At 37.1% G+C, this 26,277-nt stretch overlaps 1 protein-coding gene across 1 annotated transcript; it reads right to left on the bottom strand.

Annotated features, from left to right (window-relative positions):
* Positions 1–6,503: 6,503 nt before the first annotated feature.
* On the bottom strand, positions 6,504–7,174 carry LOC145010565 (bZIP transcription factor 29-like). Its single transcript, XM_078969091.1, has 2 exons — positions 6,720–7,174; positions 6,504–6,609 (listed from the first exon to the last, which is right to left on the bottom strand). The coding sequence occupies exons 1-2, from the start codon at positions 7,172–7,174 to the stop codon at positions 6,504–6,506; spliced, it is 561 nt and encodes a 186-aa protein (XP_078825217.1).
* Between the last annotated feature and the right edge of the window lie 19,103 nt (positions 7,175–26,277).

Below are 26,277 nucleotides of genomic sequence, written 5' to 3'. Positions count from 1 at the left end.
CGGGATCAACTTTGGTCCCACTAGAAGAGGCACCATCTCGGGCTTTCACCTTGCGATAGTTATTCGATGAAGCTTTCCTCTTCTTTCCCTTCCCTTGACCAAACGCCAAGACAGGAGCAACGGACGGATTGGGAGTAGGTGCAACATACTTGTCCTTGAAGTTGCTCTCAGCAACCCTCAAGAGACCTTGGAGCTTGCTTAGGGTGACCTCCTCTTTGTTCATGTGGTAGGTCATCCTAAATTGGTTGTACATCGGGGGCAAAGAGTGAAGCACCATGTCGATCGCCAAGTCTTCACCAAAGTCAACATTTAACTTGCGAAGGCGGTCGACATACCTTTGCATCTTTTGCAGGTGCACGGTAAGAGATTCTCCATGACCCATCTTAGCGGAGATCATGTTAGTGAAAATCTCGTAACGCTCTTGTCTCGCGTTTTGGTGGTATCTCTCCAATAAGTCTTGATGCATCTCGTATGGATACATGTCCTCGTAGGACTTTTGGAATTCGGAGTTCATGGTGGTGATCATGATGCAATGTACCTTCGTTGCATCTCGGTCATGAGTTTCAAAGGCGGTGATTTCTTCGGGAGTAGCAACTTCGGGGTTGATTTTCTCGAGCTTCTCATTGAGGACATACTCTTTATCCTCATAGCGAGAAATGGTGCGAATGTATCTTATCCATTCGCTAAAGTTCGTTCCATCGAAGGTGACCTTTTGGCAAAGGCTCATCAACGTGAAAGAACTAGCAGCAGCGTTGTTTGCGTTCGACATCTTCAATTAGAAAAGGACAAAGATAGATTAGAATAAGAATCCCTAATTATCACCCAATAAGAAAAATTAGGGCTAGGATCCAACAATAACATTTACATACTAGAAAAGGGATACCGTAATCTAACATGCAAATAAATTGAAGGTAAGTGAATGACGATTCACTAATTCTCCATTACAAAACTTAAACTATTAGTCCTAAGTGTTTTTTGAGAATTCCTAGGTTCGGATGAGATTCATTGAACTATTCAATGGCATGTTTAAATCTCGATATGCCCCTCTCGTTTGTGACTAGGATGCCGAGGATCACAAAGCGGGTGTGAATTACCATGCAAATTCACATGGTGCCTTCATTGTAACGATCACCTATTCGATGTGCCGGTAAACCACACACGCTCCATCGAACTATGATAAACAATGAATCACCCTTTGCCACCTTCGCTTAGAACGAATTAGTGTGCCGGTAAACCACACACGCTCCACTAACTTCTTAGCAAGGTGCAAAGTGTAATTTCATGGGATTGCATCAATTCACTTTTCCTAAAGTAACTAAGATTGGGAAATTTTTTAAAATGTGTAGTTACTTTGTATTTCTTATTATACTTTTAATGAGAAGATGAGGTTGCCCTATCCTACCCGTTCGGCTAACGACCCTCCACCAATCAAGCAAGCGGTGGGTGTGAGTATACACCCATTAAGCGCCATTTTATAGGCCGCAACCTTATACCCACCTTATAGATCGGTTTCGTGAATGAGGCCTACTAACGGTAAGACTAGCATTTAGTTATACATATATATATTATTCTAGTAATATCATATTAGTGTAGGGTTGTATTTTAAAACCTTTTAAAATCTAGGGTTTGAAATTTAAGTTGTCTAAATTAAAACTTTTAATCACAAATATAAATTTCAAAACTTTAGGGTAGGTTTTAAACATTTAAAACATGAAGGATCAAATAACAAATAATTCCAATTAACAATTAATATCCTAATCATCTTTATTTGATTTATCCAAGATTTCTTTTAAGATAATTATCAAAATAATTAATCATTTATCACATAAGGAAATTAAATATTTTATTAGATGATAAATATCTTTAATTAGATCAAGATAATAGTCATATATATCAAAAAATCGAATTAGGTTTGATCTAATATGATTAAGGTAAGTTTCCATAAGATAAACATGAAAAAATCCCGGTTTTGCCTAATCCAGACGCTCGGACTCGCCGAGTACAGGCCTACTCGCCGAGTCCACTTTGGAACTCGCCGAGTACATGACTCATAAACCCAAAATCGAATTTTGCAGGTTTGTTTCAGTTAATTAAGCAACAATTTAAAGAAAACCAAGCTAGGCTCTGATACCACTGATGGGTTTTAGCCATAAGAACTTTCCTATGTGCGCATGCAAACCCTAATGCTTGGATCTAGGCTTTCTAATTAAACATGCTTTGAATCCAAGACTTCTAATGGCTAATTAGGTTAAATAACAACATTGAAACAGATCTAGAATCATACCTTTGAGTTCCTTGTTGATCTTGTTGTCTTGGAGCTTCTAGAGTCACAAATGTCACTCCTCTAATGGCTTACAAACACCAATAGCAAGCAAGATGATTTAGGAGAGAGGAGAGGGGAGGAATTCGGCTAGAGTATCTCTACTTTAGATGGTGTGTCGAATTCCCTCACCCCTAGGGTCTATTTATACTTGTAGACTCCTTAAGGGTTACAACCTAAACCCTAATTGGATAATCTTCTCTTAAGGCTATCCAAATCCATTCCATAGATAACCCTATGGACGATTTTGGCTTATCCAAGCCCTAGAAATCATCCATCCTATCTAGGATAAGGATTTATAGTCTAAAGTGTAACTATCAAACAATTGACAGTTTATACCCTCTTATTTAATTAATCTCTTTAAGTCACCAAATTAATTCCAATTAATCTATGACTTATATTAATCAAATAACCATATATTATTCCTTATAATATTTACTCTCTTTTAACAAATCATCCATCAAGTTGCTATGGTGAAGGCAACCCAAAAGGACCATGCACAACCGGATCAAATACTTGCATAATATAGTTGCAGCCTTAGACACTATTCCAACAGAAACATGATTACAAGTCTCCCTTAATCTTGATTACTCACCTTCTTAAGTAGAATGTTGTTGTTGAGAAGGTTACCTAACAACAGAGAAAAACACAACACCTCTCCCACAATCACAACATCATTTATAGAGAAAGGGTTGTCAATTACTTTCATTAAGACTTTCATTCAATCACAAAAATATTAAATAAAAGGGTGAAACAGTAACATACTTTTGATAAGTTGATCTCCCTTAGAGCAAACACAGCTAAAGCATTGAACAAGACCCTATTTCAAAATTTTATAAATACACAAATCATGATACCTGATATTGGAAAACAGACTTTGAGACATGAATAAATACGAGTAGATTAACCTGGATACATAGGAAGTAAAGATGGAAGGTGCCAGAACTCTGGGGGCATTGGGTTGGTTCCTTCCCACTCGCACACACCAAGCCAGAACTCTACTTAATCCATCACCAAAATAAGCCTGCATTCAGAAAGCTGTAGGGGTGAGTCACAATTCAAGAATCTGTTAAAATTTGAGGAATAACATGTTCAACCAAAACAATATTAGAAAACAGGGTTAAATGTGAAACATAGCAATGTAATAATTATCAAGGTGCTGGAATACTTGAAATCTAGATTATTTTCTTGTTTGTACATCCAGATGATTTTATCATGAACATAAGTCATGTTATTAACTTTCTGAAGAAGTATACCAAGACATTTGTAGGAGAAGAATACTCTCAATAAGATAATTTAATTTAAAAAATGTAATGATAATGATAATGAGTTCATACCTGTGAAGTAGTGCAGAATGCTCATCATCATATGTATAAAGCTCATACTGCTTTGCAAAAGCATTTCCAAGAGAAATGACCCAATCAATGTCTTGAACAACATCCAAAGTTTCTGCAAGAAACTGCAAACAAAAAAAGAAATAAATAATAATGACATGAAAAGTAAGACTATCAGTCTATAACCTCAACAATAAAACAAAACAAATTATTATTAAAATCAAATAATGATAATACAAATTGTTACAAATTATGGGACAGCAGGGTCTTCTATGATGACATATAAAGCAGCCCTATTACAATATTACCCTTGTGGGACAGCAGGGTCTTCTTCTATGACGACAAATTGTGGGACATCAGTACATGACTAAATGCATGTAGATTGATAAGGTTTTTTCTTTTTTACTTAATAAAATCAAAATGACTTGCCGTGCTAAGTGAGAGGTTGGTCACTTTATGTATTAAGACCCTCCCTATTACAATATTACCCTTGTTTTTTTTTTTTATTCAACTTTTGACAATCTCATGAAAAAGGCACTATCAACCTCGTTTTTTTTCAATGTTCACAGAATTTTAAGCAAAATGTTGGCATCTATTTACCTGTTGTTGTTTGTTTTAGAATTTGTAGAGAGAGAGAGAGAGAGAATCTTCATGCCTTTATGGTGTATCAGAGGAGGGCGTGAAAAGACAACCCAGTTACCATCCTAAGCAATTAGTGGTCCTAGACCATGTGAAAAACAGAGCTCATATCATAAGCTGATTTCATAAAAAGATATAAAAAGAAAGACTAAAGAGCCAGTACCAGTTGATCAAACCCATGACATCTTTTGTGTGCCCAATGAATTTGTTCATGACAAGTGGATCCGAAGGACATATTGCATTTGCTTGCAAAAAAAACTAACACCATGCCTGCAAAAATGTTAAATTTATTATTATAAGCATTGTCTAACCATGTAAGTAACAACTAATATCATGTCATGAACAACTTATACAGATCACACAATAAGGAACATGAACAACTACTTACTCCTTGAATATTTTCTTCATTTTTTCTTGACCTTCAGCTACAACTGATGGACTCATGCCCTGAAAAGAGGATTTTAAGAATAACTTGAAATAAGTAAACAAGTTTCACTTTCTTAAATTCTTAAAGGTGTCTAATTTGATTAGTAAATAATTAATCAACAACTATTTTGGGAGCACACGAAGCATAAACATGATGTTTTAAGGGGTCAATGTTTGTGTTTTTTTTAACTATACACCATTAAGGAAGAAGTTTGATGGATCAATTTTATGAGCAATGACAATCAATAACATAAAAAAATGGTAAGTTAATAAAGTGGAATCCAATCAATTGCACCATCTTGCCACCATAGGTTCAAACTAAAAAATATATTAGGAAGAAAGTCAAGCCTAGCAAGTGGAAGTATCTCAGCAATTTCAGCACGTGGAACCTCAAGCCTCATTCTCCAGCGAGTTTCAGATATACACGTGCCATAAGAGATACATGTGGAACACCTCCAAAGCCAGTTGGTGTAGATACTTGAAGACCAGAAGAACTTGAAAGCTCTATTGCTAGATCCTATAAAAGAAGTAAAAAGAATAGGCTGATTATTACTTATAAATTATAATTAATACAATTAGCTTAAGTGAAAATGATTAAACCTTCCTAAGCTAATTTAGATTAAATAAATAAATAAAATTAAATACCAACTAACCTGTAAGAGTTTAATTAAAGTGGATTTGGCTTGACTAATCCTACCGCTTTTTCGGCAAAGTGAAGCAAATTTCAACCAGGTTTCACTATCCTCGTCTGTAGGAGGAAATACAAGTGACCTAACTACCAAAAGAGCTTGCCAAACCTCAACATTTCTTTTTGTGCCTTTAATACGTTCATTCCACATGTTACGGATGAGTGATCTTCTAACCTCAGCAGCAACAGAGTCGCCAACACATACACTGAAAGCTGCACTACCCAATTGTAAACTTTGTTCTACTTACATGAACTGTTAATCGTTCGTTTGTTTTCAAGATATTTTTTGCTACAGCTACACGCAAATAAAACTCCAATATAAATTCAATAACCTTTTTTATACATAAATAACATCAAATTTACATACTAATAAGAGACATGAATAGTTCGGCCACTGTGTTGGTACTACCCCTCATTTACTCCCCACCTGTAGTGAAAAATTGAATTTTATTAGATATATATTTCAAGTATGAACATGTGACAAATTTGTTTTAAGACCTCGTCGATCTACTTTTGCATAACCAAACTACATGACAAATTTGTTTTAAGTAATTTGTAATTATATTTTCCCATTGCAGAGATAAATGAAATGACCTACATGCCCTCTTCTGCAAGGTATATTATCGGGCTTAACACCCTTTTATAAATGGAATATGTCCCAGTGACTAAATTTTTTACGAAACATCGAATTAGGGACGAAAAAGTGATCCTTTTTATGATCCAAAAAAGAATATTTTTGCCCTTTTTGCCTTTTTCTTCCATAATTCATTTTTTATAACACTTTTAGTCTACGAGACAGACACCATTGTAAAAGGCTTTAAGTTCATAATTCACTGTTTCATTTCTCTGGATGACTCTTGAAAACCATATATTTGACAATTGGTGATGATTTCTGAAAAATATCTTTGTAATGATGATGATTAAAGTGGAAGCAAATGGGTACAAGGTATGTGATGGGACTAAATGGCCTTCTATAAAAGGCATGTTATGGAATAGTGAAAATCAATACAACACAGGGACGAAAAGTGTAATTTTTAGTCATGTATTGTATAATGATATAATACTTAAGGATGGTAGTGAGATTTTTGTTTGTTGATTAGGTTGCTTCAGTCTGTAAAGTTTGAACCTTGTGCTCCAATTCTGTAATGTAATGCATTTTCCTCTCTTTTGATCTTGCAGCAGATTGTCGATTTGCCAAAATCCTAAAACATATCACATAAAAAATATATTTGTTTATTCAAATATCAAAATAAATATTCAGATTTCTGAAATTATAATGTAAATATTAATGAATTTGAAAAAAGCTACATACCTTTTGGCTCGTTTGGGATCAGATAAAGCAATCTCTGCAAGTTTCTCATTAGCCATGATTTTCTTGAGCTCAGCCCCTGTAAACTCACCATTTCCAAACTCCAAACTAAACGTATTTGTATTTGAATTTGAGTCGATTGAATTATTTGGGGATAATTGACCAATATGCCCTCCAGGAGAAGGAGGAAGCTTAGGTGATTCATCAGCAGAGTTCATCCTCCCCATAAAACTATCCATTGACACACTTCTATAATGCCTTGTTGTTGGAGCAATGTCTCCACCTGCACTCCGTTTAATCCCTTTATCATTAACACTACTTGTAGCTTCATTATCACTGCTATCACCTCCATTTGTTTTTGTTCCACTAGCTCGACTATCTAAATCTTCACGATTCTCAGTTCCTTGTGTATCGTCAGTTCCAAAAGAGTTTAATGTGTCAAGATTTTCAAGATTCATATAAGCAGAAAACAAATTGTCAACAACTTCCCCTTCGGAGGCTCTTTTAGTTGCTCAGGTATGCCAGCTTTATCCCAATGCAATACCTAGTATGCTAGTTTCCTGTTTTTTCAAAGTCTATACCAACTGGTGTTTGCCAAACCCTGTCATGCTATGCCCAATTGAACATGATGATCTTGGATTTAACATGTGGGACCCACATAAATGGTTCGGTGATTGAATCCACCCATCGCATGCCCATCATCATTCCTGCATACCCATGCATGAACTCTAGTTACAATGTTTCCCACCCTAGTTTAGGCCCAAGGACAACTGCCACCATGGAACTTGCCTTACCCTAAAAAAAATTATATTAAAGTAATTATGGATGAAATAAAATAAACCAAAATCAAAAAAATTACTAAATCTTACTTGCATAAATACACTTCCGTTTGTGACCAAAGGATGATTGTGCAAATCAGTAGTTAGTGGAAGCACTAATAAATCGGGAATCATGTCATCCTTCTCGACCTATAAAGATTATTATAACTAAAATCAGAAAAATAAAAAAGATAAATTAAATAGGGTACCATAATGTATATTAATGTTACCATATTATCTTTGCTTAATTCAGACACAGCAGTTTCAACATCCAATTTCAGAGTATTGACACGAACATAGCGAGGTTTTTTAACATCTGCTGCATAAATGATAAATCATAGATCTCGTTTAATAAATATGGTTGTGTAAATTATAAATAATAAAGTGGAATGTTATTGGTAGAACAAACCGGGAATCTTATATTAGGACATTAAATCTTCTATACGTTTTGCTCCCTTCTTTAATAAGATCTTTGCAAGAGCTGACTATAGTTGACTTTTCCTCAAAATAAAGTACTTTTCTGGATCTCCTGTTAGAGATTAATCCTATGAAGAAATGTTAAAATTATGTATATGATTAATTTAAAGAAAATATTATATGATGTGGCATCCTAGAAAGTGAAGATACATGTCCGAAAAGAATGTCATAGGTGATTATGTACATTAATTCCACTTGCCTCTATTACAAAACGAATAACAGAAGCAATAAATTTCAAATAAATAGTAACGGGAGATTAAAAAAATAATAACATTCAAATACATATGGTGAGTATGGAATGAAGATCAGGTATCAAATATGTTTTTTGAGGTATTATTTACCTTCCATTTGTTGTTTAATACATTAGCAATCTCCAATACATCCTTGATGATTGGAAGATCTGTGAATAGAGAAACAAGAGATGAAATCAATATGAAATTAGAAAAAATCATTAAACAAAGAAATTAGAAGAGCATGCGATAGGAGGAGGATTCCCCAATTTGTAATCGTGTTTTAAACAAAGAAGCACAACCCATAAGATGAGTTGATCAGGAAGTATTTTTGTTATCGCTTTTTCTAATCAAATATGAAAAAAAATATACTTACACAGTCTAGCATTTCATCGAGCACCTTGAGGGCACCTTGCATCTCCATAACTTCAAATCCCATAAAAACCCCAAATTTTGAAACCCATATGTCAGAAGAAATGGATATACCTTCAATATTTGTGATACAAACATGAAGTATGACATGATTAGATGGAGCATGTAAGTTCTTCACACTTTCAAGCATAATTGTAACCCAATTGTCGGCTCAAGCATAATTATAACCCAATCATAGTCACTCAACTCGAAAATATGCGCTTTTGGAATGGCGGAACTCTGTGGCGAAACCGATAGCAGCTTGGAACGAGATTCAAGTAAGCCAAATTCAAGATTCGTGAAATTTTAGGGCACACGAGGCTACATGTTGCCTGAATTTCAGTCTACCGGAGTTCCGACACATAAGTCCGACTTGTATGCTTTCGGAGTTGTACTTCTTGAGATATTGTCAGGCGAAGAAGGCAAGTGAGGAACGAAGGAAGGAGTGTTGATAACTAGGCAAGGCAGCAGTCGAATCTATGGAGGGGGAAGAAAGGATCGTAATTAGGGTAAGAAGGAAACAAAAGAGGAGGATAAAAATGAAGGTGGGTGTTCAAAATTTTAGGGATTTCATTTTCCCCCTATCTACTAAACGCGCTTTTCATTAAAATTATAAAGCGACACTCATAGAGGACGCCCATTTAAGATACAGCGCCCTCCGTGTTTTTAATTTTTTCTCGTATGACGCTAATTTAAGGGCATGCAATAATGCGTGACCTAAATCCTTAAATTTTTTGAAGAGATGACACTTTTTTAACGTCACTCTCCATTGCGTAACATAAATCAATGAGTGTCGTGGTTTGCGCGTCGTAAAAGGCTATTTTTCTTGTAGTGTATGCTTCATCTTCAAGGCCGATTTTGGATAAGATAAGTGTCGAATTAGCCAAAAGTCCCTCTCACATAAGTCGTAGGAAATTTTGTCTAGTTTTCAGAACAGTTTGAACCTCGTCAATTGGACTTATGCGTCATCAGATATACCCGGAACACTGAAGAGGGGTCAATCTGCCAGCAATATCATTTTTGCATCTTTTCAGCTCCATTCTCTTTCTTTTGCATTCCGTCTCCCATTTTAACAGTAATTAAATATTTCAAAGCATATTAAGTTTATTTTAGTTCTAAATAATAATAATAAATGCTAAAATATTAAGATATGTTATACATAAATATAGATAAAAATACACATATCAAGAAGCTGGCTACTTCATTTGCATCCGAATAGCAATTCTTTGCCAGTCTTCGTCAGTCTCTTGAAGCTGATAATAAAACCTTCCAGGTGACTGTCGAGGAGCGCTTGACAAAGCTGCAAGAAGATCTCGCTTCAGAGAACTCTATGATGGATGCGCTCGCTCGCAAGACCACTGCTCTAAAGGTCAAGAGTCTTCAACTTTTCCAATCAGAAAAGGAAGTTGCATCTCTCCGATCTGAGCGTGCGGTCGTTTCCTCGTGTGTTTCGGATGTCCACGCTGCCCTCTCCAACATTCTTGAAGCGCATGATCCCATCCTGAACTATTTTGTGAGGTTCACTCTAGCTAAAAAAGCTTGCTCCCACCCTTGCCCTACTTAGCAAAATTGAAGGGCTTCCTGAGTTCGTGGCCCATCCAAAACAAGGGGGAAAAGATGTGTCTCAACCGCCTCCTACTTCTACATCGGCTAAAGCAACCGAACCTCCTCCAACAGGTCAACCTTCAGGTTTGGGTGCTAAAGATAAAGGGAAGAAGATTGTTGAAGACAGTGATGGTGATGATGATAAAGAGACCATCGTTGATCTCTTGAAGAAAAAAGGTCGGGAAAAGGACTCGCATATGAGTGCTCGTGTTGCCATAGAGACTGAGGCAAACGAAAGAAAAATGAAGGAGGCTCATGATCTTCTTGAGAGTCGAAAAACTCTATTTCCTCTGTGGACTCTCAAGAAGCTCATCAAAGAGGCGATTGATACTCCCAACATCCTATGGCTCGAACCGGTGATTTCCTTAGACAGATGCAACTTTGTCGACTCTCAGTTTGATATGCCTTTAACCCGAAAGGCCTTCATATTTCATGTTTTCTCCCATGTTGCTGATGTCCCTCATCTTTACCCAAAGGTTGATAGGGAGCTCATTGAATTCTATCTGAGGTCTGCTCAGCCTTAGTATCAGACATGGAGTGCTCAGAAGATCATAAACGTTTGGGTCCTCAAACCTTTTAGGGAGGGGAACTACACAAACGTTCGGTTCAAAGTGCTGAGGGGGTCTGCTAAAACAGAACATGCTATTTCACTTGCTGATCTTCCCAACCTTAATCCACATGATTGGATCATCTTACACAACATCCTCCTCACCAACGAAGCTGAATATGGGCCAATCATAAATCACTTCAAAAGGATGTTAGTGTGCTACATTATGGAGGTCGCCAAGATGGATCAGGAGATTGCAAGTATTTTCAAGAAAAAGCCCACCATCTCTCCAGTTGGCTCTGCAAGCGATCTCAATAAAATACAGACAGGGATAATCGACCCAAAACGGAACTTAGTCATTTTCACAAGGAACGAAGGCCAAAAATGCCTGTTCGCCTTGGCAGACAAGCATCTATACACCACTGCATGCTTGGAACATGTTCTGGGGATCATCAATCGATGCAAGCAGAACTCTGATAATGACAAGAAATACTTCGATGATATGATCCAGTGGTACATTCGCTTCAGACAGACCATCCTTGCCCTTATTCAACGTCTGTTCGAAACCACCAAGAAAGTTCCTGCAGCTGGACCCAGTAAGCCGAAGTAGTATCTCGCTCTAATTGACGCAAAGGGGGAGGTTGTAGGGTTCGTTATGTGTTGCATCTTGGGCTCGTTCATTAGTCCAATTTTGTTTCCGGATTGGCCTGTCCATCCGTGAGTTATTTTCTAGGGTTTAGTATTTATAGATGCTTGCATGCATCTTAGTACGTAAGATTTTGGAGTCGATCATTCTTAACAATTACTTTTTATCGTTTGTAACCCTAGTAGCCTCTATAGCAGAAGTTCTTTGTCGAGCTCTGCTAAGGCTTGAATCTATTGAATCATTCTACATATTTTGATTCACTCTTGTGTTTGATATTTCTGTTTACATTTTCGTGATTAACCTGTTTAAAGATCTAAACGATCAAGAGTTATACAAATCATCAGATAGGATGTAAAGCAATGCTCTATATATTAAAAGGAAAAGATGGTGAATGGTTTGTGGATGTGTTGAATGATACACATAATCACAATTTGATTACAACTCCTACAAAATCAATAAAACATCATTCTCCATGGAAGATCTACTACCCATTGGCGTGAAAGTTTCTTATGGTGGAACTAGGTTAATCAAGGTTAAGGCCTTGTCTATTAAAAAAGGTTATAAATGCACTGAAAACTCCATATGATGCCAACGTTACCTCAAAGCAATGTTCCCAAGTTTTATCCGAGCAATGAAAACAGTAGATCAAACATTTCTAAGATAAACCATTAGTAGACAATAACTAGTAATTTGTTACATATTTGTTTGATTATGGGTCTCCAAAGAATATATTTTTTCGTCTAATGGATGATCAAGAGAGGCATATACTAAATTCGGGGACGTCGTTATGTTCGCTGTTACATACGTGGCAAACAAATTTGATATGCCATTTGCTCAATTTATTGGTGTAAATCGTCATGGTCAATCTATACTTTTTGGTGTTGCATTGATAGAAAATGAAAAGGAAGAAACTTCTAAATGGTATTTGAGCATTTCTTAAGTGTGGTTCATAGACTCAGCCCAAGATAAAGTCATTACTTCAGACATCGTAATAGAATGAATGTTCATGTTCTAAAGGCCTTCCATTACATGATGCAATGGCTAGACTCATGCCTCTATGAGTCAAACACCTAATACTAAAGACACTTTCCTTCATGTTCTAATGTGGTACAACCACATCATACCACATAACATTTCTAGTTACTGATTGCTCAACCTTAACAAAGGCTGCAGTCTATCTATCGATCGGCTTGATATCTTCTCCTTTATTCTTTTGATGATAGTCGATTACCACACTAAACATGGATCTATGAATCAAGTAACTTACTTTGCAGATTTATCTTATTCAGACTCGATTTTTTATGACCACTAGGGTTGGAACAAAAATCCTTCTTTCTAGTCATCACCGAAATGAAAGTAATGATAGAATTTGAAAGAAAATAAACTCCACTACTAGTGTCTTAGTATCTTTTTGACTCTTCCTGATCCAAGTATGAGTCTCGATCTTTAAGTAGTATAGGCCTCTAGTATCATTCACAGTTACTTATACTCATCCCAAGAATTTTCTCGTATTCCCCAAGCCACTATATATATATATATATATATATATATATATATATATATATATATATATATATATATATATATATATATATATGTATATATATACACACACACACACACCTTATAATGCATATATGTTTGTGGGCTCCATAAAATTGTAAGACCACATCTTAAAAACAAGGATAGATTGTAGACCTTTAGATCAAGCTTCAAGGGTTTAGATTAAAAGTTAGTGATCCATGTAAATTGATTTAAACCAATCATAAACATGTACAATGTTTTAAGCAATAGTTACAAACCATTATGCTTAAAGAAACACAAAATGCATCAGACATCTTTAAACTTGGATTTTCATTTAAACCCTCTCTATTTAACTAAAAAATAACCCACCCTCCCGTCTCCAGATACGAAGATGCCCTCTCTCTCTCTCTCTCACACATTCATTCTGAAAACCCTAAAAACCATACCACTTACCACAACTAGCCACCACCATCACTAGCAATGCTAATTGACGCTGTTACACCCATCGTTTTCCACCTTCATCTATTCACAACAGGCGCATGCACACACACATGCAGCACCACCATTTGTCTTTTCGATGTTCTTTTGTTGCGTTTTTTTTCTCATATCAGCTTTTTACAGATATTTATGAGTTATCTTTTGTTATGTATTCAAGCTAAAGGCTTGGTTTTGTATATTCATTTAGGATTGTAACTTTTATTACTGAAAATGCCAAGAACATTTTTTTTTTTTTTGTGGATATTTAACCTTTTTTTATTTTTTAGGTTAAGTGTCCATCGAAAGATTTGTGATGCAATTGCATTTAAAATGGTTTGAACATCAACAGATCAGTGCACTTCCTGTCGACGACAGACTACCCCAGCTCACTATGCATCTTCATTTTATTGTCATTTTCGTTTATCATATTTACAAATAGAAGTACAGAAATCATCAAGTTAATATTATTAGGTGTGTGTTATGTTTGCATTTTAATTGTATTGAGAGAAGAAACTGTAAATGGTTTATGTAATCGAATTCATTTTTATTATTTGAAATATAAATAAAATACAAAAACATTCTATGTAAAGGACTTTAAAGAATAATGATAATTTTTTTAACTACTAATAATAATCTACCATAATAAATGAAAATGTTATTGCCGCTTGTCATTCTCTCATTTATTTAGCCACATGTTATTTTATCATAATTTTGAAATATATTTATTTTCCACTTGTCAATTACTTCATTATTCATTTTCACTATATCATTAATTTAGTTTACATAAATTAGACCTACTATAATAACTATTAATTTCAAATTTTAAATTTCAAATTTCAAATTTAAATTTGAAATTTCAATTTCAATTTTAAATAAATTTACACTTTAAATATTTGTATTTAACATTTTATAATAATAAATCGTTTTGTACACAGATCTAACAATTAAATACATAATTTTAATTAATTTATTTTTTGCATGTTTTTTTTTTTTCATAATTTTCACTTATTTCATATTTCAAATTCAAATAAACTTTTCATTTAGTCGCTCCTGTTTAACATTATGTAGTTTAAAACGAATATGTATGAATAGGAAAACCGCGGATGTTGGTTAGTGTGGGAACTTTTGTAAAAATTAAAATTTGAAATATGTTACTTGAATTTAATTGTTATGTATGGAATATCATTTTTACTCAATTTTCCATATAACCCAGGGCCAGGAGATGAACAGACACTTGGAAACAAATGGCTGGACAGAAGTTCGTTGGAGGAAGAAACAATCCAAATCCAATAAACAGTATCAATGGGGGGTGGACGTATCATCGTTTTTTGTTTCTGGCTTTGCAAATGGCACAAGGAGAGTCGAAATATGGGACAGTTTTAAGCAGTATGGGGAACTGTTGGATGTATACATTGGAAGTAGGAAGGATGTAAAGGGAAAAAACTTTGCACTTGTAAGATTTCGAACTGGCGCTGATAGGGATTTAATGGATCCCTCTTCTAAAGTATCTTACAAACGTCGTAGTCAGTTACCAAATGGGAAACCTTCTCTCCGATTTCATGCCACCAGAGATAACAGATCTTTCGCGGAGGCCCTTTTGGGAGACGCTGGTAAGAAAACTGACACCAATCCTCATCCATCGATTGTACTTAAAACAGACACAACATTTAGCTTTTGGATGAGTAAATCGATCCTGATTGGAGAAGCTCATAACCTAGATCTTCTTAGCTGTCTCCCTAGGTATAAGTATCTGGGTGGGCTGCAGGTAGCACTCAGATTTCATGCATCAGTGTATGCCAGAGAATTCCTAGAAGATGACACAAGATGGAAAGAATGGTTCAGATGGTTATCCTTGGGGGACCAGGCTGAACCAAGATTTGAGAGAATTGCTTGGCTGAAAATAGTGGGTCTCCTTGTGAGATACTGGGATGACGAAAATTTGTCTAGAATTGTCAAACAACGAGGGAAAATCATTGCCCCTATGGAAGATATGTTTACCAAAACAGACCTCTCCAAGATAAAAATTGGCATTATTACCCCATACAGAAGATGGATCAACGAGGTCACTACTGTTGCAAATGGGACTGAATGGTCTCCCTTTGGTAATAGTGGGTCTCTCCTTGTGAGATACTGTGGGAGATAGCTCATAAATTTCAGGTGATAGTGATGAAGAAGACGATGGAATATCAGAAACTGCTATTAACGGGGAAGATAATGACATTGAAGAAGGTGAAATATGTCTAGATAAGCTTAAAAGTACATCTCCGGTAGCCCTTGGTGGTCAGACCTGTGGTGGATCTGATGACGACCTGAAAAACTCAACTCCGGCGGTACATGGTTCTGGTAGGGATGTCCCAACCGTTGAACTTACTTCTTGTTTGGAACCTCAATCGACGTTATTGGAACCTGGTAAGATTAATGCTAATATTAAAACATTGGAGATCCCAATCATTGTTGAAACCCCTAATGTCGGTATTGGAAAACATGGGCCCGAAAACGACTTATTGAAATTTGGATGTTTTGGACCTTTCCCATCCAACTTCACATTTTCTAGCCCATCTACTACAGTGACAATGCCCATTCCAAACAGTAATGAAGGCGTTAATGTTGGAACTTAAACGACGTAGGATGGCCATTCTATCAAATATCAATCCCAATCGTTCCTGCAATTTCCATGACCCTATCTTGGCTGAACGGATTCCTGATATTGCTCCATCGCTCAGTCCCACAACACACAATCAAGAAGAAGACAATGAATCTGTGGAGTGCAATTCAGCTTCAACAAGTGAGATTCCCGCCACTGCTGAGGTCGGTACCAGCATCGGGTTCGAGATCAAGGCCGATAACCAGATCTTGGCGCAGGTCATGGGTGAATGTGGGGGTGAAAAAGAACCAAGATGAACTGTATGTCTATTAATATAAGGGGAGTTGGCGAGGACGATAAGATCAGCTGGATTAGAAGATTAAAAATCGCAAATGAAATCAATTTTCTAGGGATTCAAGAGACCTGGATGGTTGACTACATGAAAATTAATATTGCAGGTTGTTGGGACTCTCCCGATTTTGCGTATGAGGGTATGAATGCACAGGGTCACTCTGGAGGCTTATTATGCATCTGGAACAATAATGTCTTCAAGAAGGTGGAGGTAATAAAATCGAGACATTATATAATTGTAATTGGTTTATGGTCTGGTATCAGTGGTCATACCATCTTTGCAAACATCTATGCTCCCCAAGGGATTAGGGAGAAAGCAATACTCTGGGCTAAACTTACTGAAATCATGCGTAGCAAGCCTGGTTCATGGCTAATATTTGGCGACTTCAATGCTGTTAGAAGACCGGATGAGAGAATCAATTCCATTTTCCTTGCTTGTGCTAACTTCACCAAACATCACCCATCTCCTGCATCTACTGCACTCCCTCGTGAGTTATTTGGCCACTCTCCAATCACTTTGATCTCTAGCATTGTGGATTTTGGGCCACCCGCGTTCAAATTCTTTAATTCGTGGCTTTTGGTGGAAGGAATTAATGAGGTTCTTACAGCTGCATGGTCGGAGTTCAAAGGATATGGAACCACTGATATGCAGTTAATGGTGAGATTTAGACATGTAAAAAATGCTGTAAGAAATTGGAGGAACATGAAATTCAAAGAAGAAAACAAGGAGTTGTTTGATCTTAAAGATGAGAAAGCACGTCTGGAGTTGGTTGCTGAGTCTCGACCTTTATCAGATGATGAGCTGAAGGCATTATGTAATGGTGCCCAAAGAATTCTGGAGCTTGAAAAGCTTAAATCGTTAGATCTCAAACAAAAAGCAAAAATCAGATGGACAATAGACGGAGATGAAAATTCAAAATTTTTTCACGGGGTCATTAACAGTAAAAATAGGAGGAATCGTATTCAGGGCTTATCAAAAAATGGCAGGTGGACAACTGATGTTAACGAAATAAAGACTGAAACATTGCGGTTTTTTGAGGATAAATTCAAAGAACCTTGGCCTACTAGACCAAAGCTGGTCAACTCACTCTTTCGCTTAATTTCTCCATCTGATGCTGCCAATTTGGAAGCTCCTATATCCATTGATGAGGTGAAAAATGCCATTTGGGCCGGTGGTGGTGACCGTGCCCCAAGTCCCGATGGATTTACTCTTCAATTCTTGAAAACGTGTTGGAATACCTTCTGTGATGGAATAATGGAATTCATAAGATACTTTGAAGCCTATGGGAAATTTGCTAAAGGATGTAATTCGTCCTTTATTACTCTAGTTCCTAAAGTCAAAGACCCTACCCACCTCTCGGAATTTCGGCGAATAAGCTTAGTTGAATCCATTTATAAAATTATTACCAAGGTCTTAGCAATTCGTCTCAAGACTGTGATAGGCAGTGTGGTGGATGATACTCAATCTGCATATGTGGAGGGCAGGAATATCTTGGACGGCCCATTATGTGACAACCCGAAATTTTCTATCCTGTACACTTGGTCAAATCTATCAAAGATAGCCTCATTTTGCTAACTTTTAGCACTGTTTTGGGTGTATTTGAGTGTTCTAAACCTAGTACAATTAAGTTAGGAGCCTAGAAATTGGATAACACGATGCATATCAAGCGAAATCGGGCCAAACACTTCAACACATGGAGTGTGTGGCCGCACACAAGTGTGTGCGGCCGCACACCCATCCCAGCCACACAATCCTACCTATATATACTACACTTAGTCATTTGGAACACTTTTTCCCACTCCTTCAAAGCTAGAACTCGAAATCCTCTCAAGTATCATTCAACTTTTCACTCCACTCTTCAAATAAGTAAGTGATTCATCCTTTGATTGACTATTACATGACCTTAACTAGCCTTCTCACCAACTTAGATCTATGAAAACACGTTTTGGTGTTGGATCTTCAAGAACACCAAGAACACACACTAAGTTTTGGATCCTAATCACCCTTTTCATGCCTCTATAACATGTATATACTTGTTATACCTGGTTATATGTTAAGAAGACTTGATGATATGCTTGAAAAACTCGAGTTTATCATCTTCATGAAGGGTGTGCGGTTGTACACCTTCATAATGGCCGCACACACCCCTTTTAGGTCCCAAAATGACAACAAAGTTCATTTAAGGCTAAGGCATGAAGAATGAAACCTTCCTAGATGTCCCTTATAGCTTAAAATCACGTTTTGGCACATTCCATAAGAAGTGTATGGCCGCACAAACATCCTGGCTGCACACACACCAATATGGTGTATTTTGACCATAAACTCTCTTTAATAGCCATACACCCCTTATACACAATCATATATGATGGTAACACTACAATATAAGTGTTTACTAGTCCATAAGGTGGTCCCAATTCAATAATTAGTTGTTTCAGACAGTAATTGTGTATATATATATATATATATATATATATATATATATATATATATATATATATATATATATATGATTAATAACTAGCATATAAATGGATTTACTACACTTTTAGCTGTTTTACCAAACATATTACTTCAAATGACTTTCTCAATCATTTTTACATGTTAAAACTCTTTATCAAACTGTCTTGCATACTGTATGTTTCCATTCAAACTCCGTTACAGATATCTTTCAAACCAAGGTTTCCTTATACTTAAAACTGTCTTATTTGACAAACTATTTCCAAATCGTTTTATAAACTAACATCAAGTCATCATTTCTTAGTTATTAAACTTTTCAAGGTTTTACAAAACTTGTTTTATACTTTTATATTGTCAATTGCATGCCTATATATGTATAGTTATATAAGTAATGTTTAAAGGATTTAGAACTACTAGCTCGCTTTAATTCCTTTTCCTTGTTTGGATGTGGCCTTAGGGTATCAGTTAGTTGTACGAATGTCGTCTAAATATTAGTTATATATATCGTGTATACATATATAGATATAAAAGTTTCATCAGTCAGTTCAGTACCTTTGGGTAGCAAAGGCATACTTTCGGTTATACACGTACATTACTAGTAACTATAATAGGTATAGTTAGGAGATACTACTTACTATTCCAAGTACAAGGAATCACACAAGAGTCAGTTCTTTCATGAGTCTATACTAATACATTACGTACTATATGAAGAGCTACAATTAGAGAAATACTAATACATTACATACAATATGAAGAGATACTATTACATACAATTACAAGGCATAATATTACAAGGGATTCAATTACATAGATACGTTTACATAGATACTATTACATAGAGTCTGTTATATACGTTTCGGGACTGACCATTCCACACCCAAGGCTGTTAGCTACAGTAGGGAAAATGCTCATTGACGAGTGGCTACGGTTGTACTGTTCGGTGAGTTACCACGCCGTGAATCATTACAAACGTTTCGGGACTTACCATTCCACACCCAAGGCTGTTAGCTACCGAAGGGAAAATGCTCATCGACGGGTGGCTACGGTTGTACTGTTCGGTGAGTTACCATATAATGAATATCCTAGTGCAAAAGGATACAATTTTAGTTATTATATTATTTTCCTTATTACCTTTATTTTGTGACACATTCACATAAACGATGAGGTATATTATAATATGCTATTTTCCTTATTACCTTTATTTTAGACACATTCACATAAACAATGAGGTAGACTATACTTTTACAATAATAGTTATACAGGAGGAACTACCACATTTACAATGATGCATACTTTCAAAACAGTTGGGTCTTGGTAGAAGACTACTTTTTATACTAATAGGAGATATGAGATTTTCTAGGGTTTTTGTACTTATACAAACTTTATTCAAACATTTACAAGTCTTTTCTTTACAATTTTACAAATCAAAGACATATAAATACTTATGAAATTCACCAGCTTTATTGCTGATTCTCGCTTTTGTCACACCCCAAACCTCGAACGGCGGAAACGTTCAGGGGTGGAGGACGTCATGTACTGTATCACAACAATGTAATATAATAAACAAGCAACAACATCATCCACTGCATTATAAATAAAGTTTTAATACATACATCTGTGTTCTTCATTGTAATAAGACACCAAAAATATACAACCAAAATAAAAGACGAGACTTGTCTGCTCCGTCTTCTCAAAACCTGGCCTCCGTACCTATCTACTGATGACCTGAGAATACAAGTTATTTTGAAAGAGAGTATCAGCTTTAAAGCTGATGAATTCATAAGTATTTAAGTGTCATTGTCTTGCTTACTGAAAATTGTTTTAAAGGTCATGCAAACCTTTAAATGTAAATATTGATGTAAGTATGAAAAACCCTAGAAAATCCCTTATTTTCTATCAGTGTGAGATGTAGTCTTCTACCAAGACCCGAATGTTTTGTTATGATAATGTAGTCTTCTACCAAGACCTGAATGTTTTGTTAGTAAAATGATAGTTTTTCATTTAATTGTTTAGTACTAAAGTACTTAGTCAAACTCATCGTTTATGTGAAAGTATCACAAAATAAAGTAAACAGGAAAGTGTTGTCACTCGGTACTAGGACCAACACAACGTTGCGTTAAGCGAATAATGCAACCTAAGGAACATCCGAAGATTTTCCAGAAAAGTAATAATGTAAGTGTTATCGCTAGGTACTAGGAGTAACACAACATCGCAATAAGCAAAAAGTATAACCTTATGAACAATCGAAGATTGTCCACTTGTCCTCTGTAGCAGCAGCAGGTGGGTGGAGGGCTTAGCCCCGGTTATCGATATTCCTAGTATAAGTAGTAACCTTAGACCTCCATAGATGGTCATCGACCACTGGTGCTAATCAGTGGGGTTCGGAATGGTAAGTCCCGCCTAGATATCCCATTGAACCGGGATAGGAAAGATAATTTACACAGAAAGTACTAATAAATTATCCTCGTAGTTCTAAGTACAAGTATCCAGGTAAGTGAATACAGGATAATGCACCTATGTAGCAGTGTTCCTGTATGATATTCATGTAAGTGTGTTCATGTAACAGGTAAGTATATGTATACGTACTCATGTATCAGGTAATGTACTAGTATAGACTTATGAATGAACTGACTCTTGTGTGATTCCTTGTAATAGGAGTAATGTTTGATATCTTCAAATTATCCCTATGATAATTTACTGAACTATAATTGGTTGATCATGTAGGTTTATACACTCTTACTACTCAAGGGTGTGGGAAGAAAATGAAAGATGTAAACTATAACATCAATACATATATAAGAATATAAGTGTATATGCATAGTTTAGTTCAAGAATGTAAAATGGTTTTGTAAGACATCTTATGGGTTTTGAACAATAATTAACAATGACTTGATGTCATTTTTAATATACATTTCAAAGGTAAAACATTCGATAATAATGTGTTTTTAAGATTTAAAACCATTTCATGCATCACATTTTGTAGTATGTGAAATCTGTTAAATGACAAACACAGTTATAAAATACATAACAATGATTTAATAACATGTTTGTTTCTACTTGTATTCCCCCCCCCCCTTTAAGCATTTAAAATCATTTAAAACATTGATAAGGGGTATGAACTTACCTGTAGTTGGTGATTGGGATGAACTGAACGGTAAAGGATTGCTAGGTGTCAAGCGAGGACTTGTACACACACTACGATCCTAATGAACATATAATCACACATATATGCATTCAATTAGACTTAAATCACTAATTGATAATGTTAAGACATCCTAGACACAATTGAACACTTTATATAAGTGTTTTAGGCCTTAAGGATCGCATCTACGCCATTTTGGGACAAGGTACTTGGGTTTAGGGTTCCAAAGGACCCTATATGTGAGTTTACTCCCCATACACCATCACACATGGAGTTTACGGTTGTAAACTCTTCAGTTTACGGCTGTAAACTCCCAACCAAGGGTGTATGATGTGTTTTGAAGTCCCAAATGATTCTTAGAATTATTCCAACTTGGTGGTTAAGTCCTTGGAAGGGTTTAAGGCCTAGAAATACTCCAATTAGGAGTTTACGGCCCTAAGGCCATTCCCCTTAGAGTTTACGGCTGTAAACTCTAAGTATGGTGTGTTTTTGATGCATTCAAGTCTCTTGTACATGTGATATAGGTTCTAGGCTTTTGTTCCATGTATATGAAGACATTAGGCACACTTTGGTGCCATTCTTTCATGTTTACGGCCGAAGAGCAAAGCCTTGGCCGTAAACTCACTTTGGTAGGTGATTTTGATGTGCTTTGGTCCTTCAATTAAGTGGGAAACAATTCCATGTAAAGGTCTAGGGCTTTAGGTGTCTTAAAAACACCCTTTTGTCCATTACAATGGAGTTTACGGCCTAAGATTGCTCTTGGGCCGTGAGCTCCCATGTGTTTGTGTTTCTTGATTGTTTTCTTGTCCCTAACACACATACATATGAGTCTAAGGTAGTTGCATAACACAAGGAACAATCTAGGCTCGGTTTCGGGAGTTTACCGCCCAAGAACACCTTGGGGAGTAAACTCCTAGATCTAGTGATTTAGCCTTCTAAATCATGTGATAAACACATATAAAGCTTTCTAACATTACTATAAAGAGTTACTCACGTTTTGGTATAAAAACCCAAAGATCCGTGAGAGAGAAAATGGCTTTTCTCTAGTTGGAAATGTGAAAAATGAATGAATTTGGTTCAGAATTCTATTTATAGTCGTGAGATATTTTTGGCAGAAAATATTTTTATTCCTGAAATGATCTATAATAAAATAGAGTGTTGGAAAAACAGTGTTGCACAAAACCCTAGTGCACCCACTCTCCTGATATTTCCTGAAGTGTAAACCCTGAATTACTCAAACTTACGCGAAAAGTCTGAAAATCAACTGTGACTGCTATAACTTCATTTGAAGTGATATAGTTTGTACAGAATGTAAATTTCGGGTTGTCACATCATCCCCCCGTTAGAAGGAATTTCGTCCCGAAATTAGAATTTAAGCAAATAAGAAGTTACAAATAACTAAGCGAAAAGGTGAGGGTATTTCAGTTTCGTCTGATCCTCACGTTCCCAAGTGAATTCCGGTCCATGCTTTGCGTTCCAGCGCACCTTCACTATCGGAATACGGCTCTGCTTTGTTTGCTTGACCTCTCGGTCCATGATCTCTACTAGTTCCTCCACGAAATTGAGGCTCTCGTTGATCTCGATCTCGTCAAGTGGAATAACAAGAGTCTCGTCGGATAGACACTTTTTCAAGTTCGAGACGTGGAAGGTAGGATGTACGTTACTGAGTTCGTGCGGTAGATTGAGTTTGTAAGCTATAGGGTCGATTCTCGCGAGAATCTCGAAAGGCCCTATGTATCTTGGATTGAGCTTCCTACGCTTTCCAAAGCGTATCAAGCCCTTCCAAGGTGAGACCTTCAGTAGGACTCGGTCGCCCACCTGGAACTCCAATGGTTTCCTACGCTTGTCAGCGTAGCTTTTCTGTCGGTCTCTAGAGGCTTTCAATCAATCACGAATTTGAACAATCTTCTCTGTCGTTTCCCGAATGATCTCCGGACCTGTGAGAGTGCTTTCGGGAACTCGTCCCTTAGCTAACTGGGTATCACCCACTTCAGCCCAACACAGAGGGGATCTGCACTTTCGGCCATAGAGGGCCTCGAATGGAGCTGCTTTTATGCTCGTGTGATAACTGTTGTTGTAGGAAAATTCGACAAGGGGTAAATGAGTATCCCAAGCTTTTCCAAAGTCAATCACACAGGCTCGCTACATATCTTCTAAGGTTTGGATAGTTCTCTCACTTTGCCTGTCGGTCTGTGGATGGTAGGCTGTACTCATGTCCAGCCTAGTTCCTAGGGAACTTTTTTAATGACTGCCGGAACCTCGAAGTGAATCTACTATCTCTGTCTGAGATGATAGATAAAGGAACACCGTGCAGCCTTAAAATCTCCCTAATGTAAGTTCGGGTAAGTTTCTCCATATTGTCTGTTTCTTTGATCGGTAGGAAGTGTGCAGACTTGGTCAGTCTATCAACGATGACCCATATGGAATCAAGTCCACCCGTCGTCTTGGGCAACTTGGTTATGAAGTCCATAGTGATCCGCTCCCACTTCCATTCTGGTATCTCCGGTTGTTGTAGAGACCGGAGGTTTTCTGGTATTCGACCTTGACCTTTGCGCAAGTAAGGCATTTACTCACGAAGGTAGCAATATCTGCTTTCATGTTAGGCCACCAGTATAGCTTTTTAAGATACAGATACATCTTATCTGAACCCGGGTGGACGGAATAAAGAGTGTTGTGAGCTTCGGTCATGACCAAGTCTCTGAAGCCACCGTGTTTTAGTGTCCAGATCCGATCAATGAGGTATAAGGCTCCGCCACCCTTGGCTTCTAAGTTCTTATCCATCCCTCTAAGGGATTCACCAGCCACGTTTTCAGGTTTCAAAGCATCGAGCTGAGCCTCCTTAATTTGCGTGGACAAGTGTGAATGGATAGTTAGAGTCAAAGATTTGACTCTACGACCAGTATATTCTTTCCGACTTAGGGCGTCGGCTACTACATTGGCTTTACCCGGATGATAACGAATTTCGCATTCGTAATCACTGAGTAGCTCGACCCACCGTCGTTGTCTCATGTTAAGCTCTTTCTGGTCGAAAATGTGTTGTAGACTCTTATGGTCCATAAAGATCGTGCTTTTTGTACCATATAGGTAATGTCGCCAGATCTTCAAAGCAAACACAACTGCTCCTAGTTCAAGATCGTGGGTTGTGTAGTTAACCTCATGTGTCTTCAACTGTCTCGAGGCATAGGCGATGACTTTACCTCGTTGCATCAGAACACATCCGAGTCCTTGATTGGATGCATCGCAATAGACAATGAAGTCTTCTATCCCTTTGGGGAGGGATAGTATCGGGGCGGTGCACAAGGCTCATTTGAGCGTTTGGAATGCTCTTTCCTGTTTCTCTTCCCAGTCAAAGGATACACCTTTCTGGGTCAGGGTTGTAAGAGGTTTCGCTATGCTGGAGAAGTTCTGAATGAACCTGCGATAGTAGACAACGAGACCTAGAAATTGACGAATTTCGGTAGGTGTCTTTGGGGCTGACAAGTTCTCGATGGCCTTAATTTTGGAAGGGTCCACGTGTATTCCCTCTTCGCTAACAACATGGCCCAAAAATTCGACTCGCCGAATCCAAAATTCGCACTTTGAGAACTTCGCGTAGAGCTTCTCTGATCACAATGTTTCTAAGATTTTCTGGAGATGTTGACTATGTTCCTCCTTACTTCGAGAGTAGATGAGTATGTCATCAATGAAGACGATGACGAACTGATCTAAGTAAGGGCGACACACCCTATTCATCAGATCCATGAATACTGCGGGCGCATTAGTTAATCCGAACGGCATCACTACAAACTCGTAGTGCCCATAACGAGTTCGGAAGGCTGTCTTGGGAACATCCTCCTCTAACACTCGTAATTGGTGATATCCGGATCGCAGATCTATCTTCGAGAAGTAGTTGGCTCCTTGAAGTTGATCAAACAAATCGTCAATGCGGGGCAAAGGATAACGATTTTTAATGGTAAGTTTGTTGAGTTCTCTATAGTTGATGCACATGTGAAACGATCCATCTTTCTTCTTGACGAACAAGACCGGTGCTCCCCATGGTGAGAAGCTTGGTCGAATGAATCCCTTCTTGAGAAGTTCGTTAAGTTCAGTTGAAAGTTCCTGCATCTCAGCCGGTGCCAGACGATAAGGAGATTTGGCTATAGGGGTAGCCCCTAGCACTAAGTCGATTCTGAACTCGACTTGGCGTTGTGGTGGTAAACCAGGAAGTTCTTCTGGGAATATGTCGGGAAAGTCGTGTACTTCTGGGATTTTCTGGATGTCCTTCAGTTCTTGACTGGTATCAACGACGTGT

This window comes from Lactuca saligna, chromosome 8, assembly GCF_052625555.1.
Source record: "Lactuca saligna cultivar CGN05327 chromosome 8, ASM5262555v1, whole genome shotgun sequence".
Lineage (NCBI taxonomy): Eukaryota > Viridiplantae > Streptophyta > Magnoliopsida > Asterales > Asteraceae > Lactuca > Lactuca saligna.
The sequence above is the reverse complement of the archived record's forward strand: the minus strand, read 5'-3'. Positions and strand labels throughout refer to the sequence as shown.